The following is a 6,945-nucleotide window of genomic DNA, read 5'->3' on the forward strand; positions in this document are numbered from 1 at the left end:
GAAGTTTGCACAACGGGCTCACCAATTTAGAGAAATCTTTGATAAAGCGCCAGTAAAAACCTACATGGACTAAGAAACTCTGCAGACCCTTCATAGAAGTTGGGGGTGGAAGCTTAGAAATCACCTCAATCTTTGTCTTGTCAACTTCAATTCCATTCATTGAGATTTTATGGCCAAGGACAATACATTCCTCAATCATGAAATGGCATTTCTCCCAATTGAGTACCAAATTGGTTTCTTCACATCTAGCCAACACGTTGTCCAAATTTTCAAGACAATCATCAAAATAATCCCCAACTACCGAGAAGTCGTCCATCAAAACTTCAAGGTAGTCCTCCACTATGTCTGTAAAATAATACACCTTTGAAAAGTCGCCGGTGCATTGCACAAACCAAATGGCATCCTCTTGAAAGCAAAAGTACTATAGGGACATGTAAAGTTTTTTATCTCTTGATCTTTCGGAGCAATAAGAATTTGGTTGTAGCCCAAGTACCCATCAAGAAAACAATAGAAAGCATGGCCTTCCAATCTATCGAGCATTTGATCTAAGAAAGGAAGAGGAAAGTGATCCTTCCTTGTGACTATGTTGAGCGATAAGCCAAACACACCCTCCAATCAATCACTGTTCTTGTAGGAATCAATTCATTCTTGTCATTGGTGACCACCGTCATTCCCCCTTATTTGGAACACATTGAACCGGAGAAGTCCATGAACTATCGGAGGTGGGGTAGACAACCCCGACATCCAACCACTTGATAATATCCTTCTTGACAACTTCTTGCATAGCCTTATTGAGTCTTCTTTGATGTTCACTATACGGTTTAGCACCATCTTCCAACTTGATCTTATGCATGTAAAAGGCGGAGCTTATACCCTGAATATCCGCCAAGGTCTACCCAATAGCCTTCTTCCTCTTTTGTAGCAATGCCAATGTGGAATCTACCTGCACATTAGTCAAACAAAAGGAAAGAATAACCGGTAAAGTGGAACAAGGGCCACAAAATTCATATCAAAGATGTGGAGGCAATGGCTTCAACTCCAAGGTAAGTGGCTCTTCAATAGAAGGTTTTGTAGGAGGAGTCTTCCTATTTTCAAGATTCAAGGACAATTTTCGAGGTGCATAGTTATACGACCTCATTCTTTACAAAGAGTTCACACATTTCATGAAGCCATCCATCTCGCCATCATCAAAGTTGAGCAAAAAGGCCTCCAATATATCACCAACATTGATTGTAGCACTTGTATCATCAGCGATGACATCCGTCACCAAATGCACAAAAGAACACACATAATTGCTATTTGGGTGCCGCATGGACTTACACACATGGAATACCACTTTTTCATCACCAACCCATAAAGTCAGTTCTCCAGCTTCAATGTCACAAAAGGCCTTACTCATAGCAAGGAAAGGTCTCCCAAGAATCTCATAATCAACCTCACAATCTAGAATGACAATTCTCCAGAAGAATGAATTTATCTACCCCGACCGAAACTTCTTCAATCACAACCAACGGCTTTTTCATGGCACAATCGGCCATTTGCAATCTCATAGAGGTGGGTCTTGGTTTCCCAATCCCCTAAGTCTTGAGAATCGAACAGGGCATCAAATCTTTACTTTTCCTAAGACATAAAGAGCTTTAGCAAACTCGGCACTTCTAATTGTACAAGGAATAGTGAAAGCACCGGGATCCTTCAACTTAGGAGTCATTGAATGAACATTTTCACTCACTTGATGAGTGACTTTGATGGTCTCCAAATTCATTGACCACCTATTTGTCACAAGATCTTTTATAAACTTTGCATAATTGGGTATTTGTTCCAAAGCTTCTACCAATGGCACATTGACTGAAAGACTCTTCATCATTTGAATAAATTTCTTGAATTGATTCTCACCATTTTGCTTGGCAGGTCTTTGAGGGTATGGAGTTGGAGGCTTAGGCAATGGTGCCTTTGCCTTTGGTAATACCGGCTCCGGTATGTCAATCATGTTTTCTCTAGACGGGTTCACCTTCTCTTGAGTTTCTTCCACACTATCATCAATATCAATCCAAACTTCCTCATTAGGTTGAACAATATTGTTCGAGATCTCTTCTTCTTGCATCACTTGATCATCATCAACAAGTCGCCTTCCACTTGATGTGGGTGCATTCCCACCTCTTCCACTTCTTGTGATAATCGCCATGGCATGCCCCGTATTGTTGCCACCCTTTGGGTTTAGCACCGTATCACTTGTTAATGCCCCCTTAGGACTAGAATATAAATCTTGAGAGATATTTCCCATTTGAACTTCTAGGTTCCGGATTGATGTGTTGTGTGAGGCAAGTTGGGCATCCGAATCAGTATTCTTTTCCATCATTTGCTTGAACATACTTTCAATACATCCCATCTCATTTTTTGAAGAACTTGAACCATGGGAAGGATAAGAAGGTGGGTTGCTCGGTTGTTGATACATTGGGGGACTTTGAAAACCCGACCCCGATTGCCTTGATTGTTACTCCATCCACCTTTATTGTTGCCTCCCCAATTTCCTTGGTTGTTTTTTCCTTGATTGTTGTTGTTGTGCCAATTCCCTTGATTGTTAGAATTCCAATTGCCATGATTGTTTTGTGGTCGCCATTGTTGTGCACTTGTAGACCCTTGGTCCTCCTCTTGTTCACCATTACATTCACTCCCTCCATAGCATTAACTTTCTTAGGATCTTGCACTTGATTTAGTTGGGCCTTTGCTAGTTGAATCATGGTAGTGGTCAATTCGGTAATGCCTTGCCCATGGTCTTATAAAGGTGGATCATATTCGAATCACCTTGTGGAACTATTTACTGTGAAAATGGTAATAACAATTAAATTTTATTTTGTGGTACTAAAAATACGTGATCTATTTTTATGCTAGTTGTTAGGAAAAATATGCTAGGTAAAAGATTAGAACGCAAGATTATAGCTCAAAAATGATGTAATAGTCAAATCGCGCAGTTGGAGATCGGGGCCTCGGGCTGTCGTATGTGAGGCCTCGAGGTCGAGTCGGGTGACCGGCTTGGAGCAATCGAGGGAGGATTAACAATTTTGAGATCCACGGCGGTGGCTCTTTATGATCAATGATAAGTAATAAATGAAGAACAATAGATGGAACATAATAAATATAAGCAACGAATGGGAGTAATGGGAGCAGAGAGAATATGTTAGAGAGTAGAGAGAATGTTCTTGTGTATTCAATATTGAGCATCAGATGTCTACAAAATGACAAGGAACCCCTTTATATGTGAGGGGGAATCTCAACATAGTACAAGTGCATTCATTGCAAAGTAAGGTAGCTAGCACAGCTACCTAGTAATCTGGTGCAGCCTGGTACTATTCTTGCAGGTGACGCCAGTCCGGACCACATGTATAGGGAACTTCCCGCTCACCCTCGATAACTACCAACTCATTCTATGTCGAGATCGAGTGAGAAGAGCCTTCGAGGCTGAAGCCTCGAGCTGCATCCCCGGATCATCGAGCCTTTTTGAGGCTAAGGGAGAGACACAATGATCGCAAAATTGGGCCTCTCGATTTTGCCTGTATATAGATATTCCCCACGTTTCTTAGAATGAAATGATAAGAAATGACCATGTATTCCTGCCCCTCTAGTACGTTCGTAACTACAGTAGTCATATCTTGCTAAATGTTTAACACGATAAAATAAGGTGCCAAAAAGTCGCGTACACACAACCCTTAAAAGCCTTCATATTGATTATAGCGGATGGTTGTCCTTTGGCCTTCTTCAACGTGCGTGTTGGGCCTCTATAAATACCTCTTATCTCGTTCTTTATAACTCACTGCACCACCAAGCCTTCAAAAAAGTTCCTTTTATCTTCACTTTTGTTCTTTCTTCGATATGCAATTTCCCTTTCTCCTCTGAAATCTTTTAGGAATGGCGAAAACTTCCGCCTCTGCTTCTCAGGAGAACATGACCTCCTCCTCTTCGCTTCCATCTAAAGGAAAAGCAGCAGTGCCTCCTCGTGTTGAGGAATGCGTTCTAGGATCTTTTGCAACGGCTTCCGATTTTAAGGTCGAGAAACCTTCTTCGAAGTCGGGGTGTCGTGAGCATGTGTCTCAATATATTAGCTCAATAACAGACGTCGAAAGGGTGAGGACTAATTGCTACTAGAAGGATGCGGTTCTTGTGGAAATCCCTTCTCGGGAGGAGGATATAACGACATACAAAGCCGATTTTCTCAGTGTGTACACTTACCCATTTACCCTTGGGTTGGGGGGCCCATCCTTCCCTTTGATAGACCCTGTGATTCTCGACTTCTGCCAACGGTACAAGTGACCCTCGGCCAAATTCACCCTTCATTCTAGCGCATTGTCTACATGATCAGGTATTGTGTGAACATGATTGAGGAGATTCCCTTCACCCTCGATCACCTGGTCAGGATGTACAGCCCTCGTATCTTCTATAGGTGCCTGATTAAGCTCCACTACCGTGCTTAGAGGGCCCTTTTTGCTTGCATCGAAGAAGTTAAGAACGGAGGGTGGATGAGCCATTTTGTCCAAGTTAGGACTTCGGACCTGATCCCGATAGAAAGGATGTCATTCCCCGAAAGGTGGAACATGGAACGTAAGTAGATACGTTATCTGGAATCTCGTTGCTTCTTTTTAAGTACATCTTTTCACGCGCTTAATTTCTATTGCTGATGCAACCATAGCATTTTACCCAGGCACAGTCATGGACCTCTCGGGCTAGGTCGGCCGGCTGGACTCGATTCGCCCATACACTAAGCGAGTGTGGCGTGATCTTTCCCAAGCTCGATGGGAAGCCAAGGATCATGGTGAGCCTTTACTCCTGCTGCAGTCATACCTTCTAACTAGAATCGCTACTGATAGCGTCCTCACTTCCTATGCTTACCTCTTGCATTCATGTAGGTCTGGGGGAGGTTTCCTTTATGAAGGAGACATCGCCTGGTGGAGAGGATACCTCGAGACCTAACGAAGCGAAGAAAAGGCAAAGGGAATCATCGAATGAGCCTTCGGAATCCAAGAAGACCAAGGTGGAAGATACTAAGGCTTACCCAGCAGCTTTAACTTTAGAAGCAGCAAGAAGTCCCCGAGCTGAAGGCGAAGGGAAAAATAATTTCTCTAAAGCGTACGAGGGAGGGGAAAACCTGATCGACCCTTACGCCGTAGAGACGGAGGCTCCCTAGTCGAAGCTTGATGTCATTATGGTCCAACTTCGGGCTGGAAAGGCCACTGAGGGAGCATTGGGTGATGTACCTGAGTCGGATGATAGCCAAAATACCCCTCGAGTTGAGACGCATTCGGTAGGCGGTTCAGAGGAACCTAGTTCTGAAACCCAGTAGGGGTAAGGGATGCCCCCGATTGATCCAGTTGGTGTTATTGTCGTGAGTGATTCCTCTCAGGGAACAAACTTACCTCTTAAGGGAACGCAAGATGCCTAGAATGAAGAACCTTCCGATGTGGGGGTGCCCATCGGAGGCGGAGATGCGTTTGAAAAGCCTTTAGCTCTCCCGAGGAAATTCTCGAGCTCGATGCTTCACTCGTCTTCAGCGAGATGAACAGGCTTTGTGAGCAGGTAGTTTTCATAAATCCTACCTGTCGTTTTGATCTTTGTCTTTCTAACTTGTCTTTTTCATGGCTTCAGACCAGGGCACTTTAAAATCAGACTTTCACCCAGTTTCAGGCTTAGGTGACCCGTCACGAGCGTGAGAAGACTCACCTTGTTGAACAGGTTACCTAGTTTCCGTTTACTATTGTCTAAATGTTTGCCAGATCCCAGCATTTTGACACTTTTGCTCTGATTTGTGCAGTTTGAGAAGGAAGGTGCCCTACTGAGGGAGCAGCTCCGAGCCAGAGATTCTAAAGTTCTTAAACTTAAATGGCACGTGAGAGAGATAACTTCTGAGAGGGATTCCCTCTAGAAAAAGGTGGCCTTAGTCGGGCACCAGCTCTATGACGCGAGGGCGGATAGTGACAAGTATAGGGGTCTCCATTTTGGGTTAATTTCTACACTATCCGGGATCAAAACTGAAGCTGAGGCGCTTATATCTTTGCACAAAGAGGATTCCATTGTAATAAATGCTCAAACTAGGAGAGTGCCTGAGGAGGCCAAATTGAAATTGACTCGAGCCTTGGAGCATACTCGATTAAAATATTGGAGGCAGACTCTCGAGGACATACACACGGGGGGTATCAATTTGTCTACCGAGTTCGAGTGGGTGAAGACCCTAGAGAAGAAAGTTGATGCCCTGTTTGCTTCTGGAGGTGCACCGGGTAGTGGTTTAGGAGATAATGAGAATGAAGGCGGAATCCCCAAGAGGGAAGAGGTCGTTGAAGGTCCTGGGGCTATAGCCGGAACCGTTGGGGCACAACCTCTAGAGGAGCCATCAAAGATGTAGGCTCGATGATAGATTAGGGTTCTGTTTGGCTCCTTCCTTGTTAGGGTTTTTAAAAGCCTTGTAAATGTACCTCTATGAGCAATATGTATAAAAGGATTTTCGTTTTTTATCACTTCTTTTATCCTTTTCCTTTTGGGAATAATGTGTGATGTTTTTTATAATCGATCCGAGATCTTAGACCTTGGGTTAGACCCTTGGGTTTTTGCTATTGCTGAGCTACTTGTAACGGTCGAAGATCAGTCCCCGAGTATTCTCGGGTTAGACCTAGGTCTTATACGTTGGGTCGTTGTGACCTTCGATTTTAGCGTTGGTGATAGTGGCTCTCACGCGTTGGGTCAGTGCGACCTTCGATTTTAGTGCTGGCGAATGTGGCTCTTACGCATTTGGCCGATACGACCTTTTAGTATAAGCCGACGTTTGAGTTCTTATGCTTTTGATCTTAGGCATATTTAGTTAACTGTTTTGGGTTCAGTCTCCGAATCGGGTTTCGACTCGAGCTCATTCGACCCTCAATTTTTTAAATTTAAAACTGGCCCTTAAGCTCTTACGTGTTTGGT

General features: G+C 43.7%; 1 protein-coding gene across 1 annotated transcript; it reads right to left on the minus strand.

Moving 5' to 3' along the window:
- Positions 1 to 1,603: 1,603 nt before the first annotated feature.
- On the minus strand, positions 1,604 to 2,281 carry LOC138875425 (uncharacterized). The gene has a single exon (XM_070154253.1). The coding sequence runs from the start codon at positions 2,279 to 2,281 to the stop codon at positions 1,604 to 1,606; it is 678 nt and encodes a 225-aa protein (XP_070010354.1).
- Between the last annotated feature and the right edge of the window lie 4,664 nt (positions 2,282 to 6,945).

This window comes from Nicotiana sylvestris, chromosome 8 (assembly GCF_000393655.2).
Source record: "Nicotiana sylvestris chromosome 8, ASM39365v2, whole genome shotgun sequence".
NCBI classification, from domain to species: domain Eukaryota; kingdom Viridiplantae; phylum Streptophyta; class Magnoliopsida; order Solanales; family Solanaceae; genus Nicotiana; species Nicotiana sylvestris.

Bases quoted from the DNA above. Each gene is read 5' to 3' on its own strand.
- LOC138875425 (XM_070154253.1), bottom strand. From the start codon at position 2,281: ATGGGAAATATCTCTCAAGATTTATATTCTAGTCCTAAGGGGGCATTA.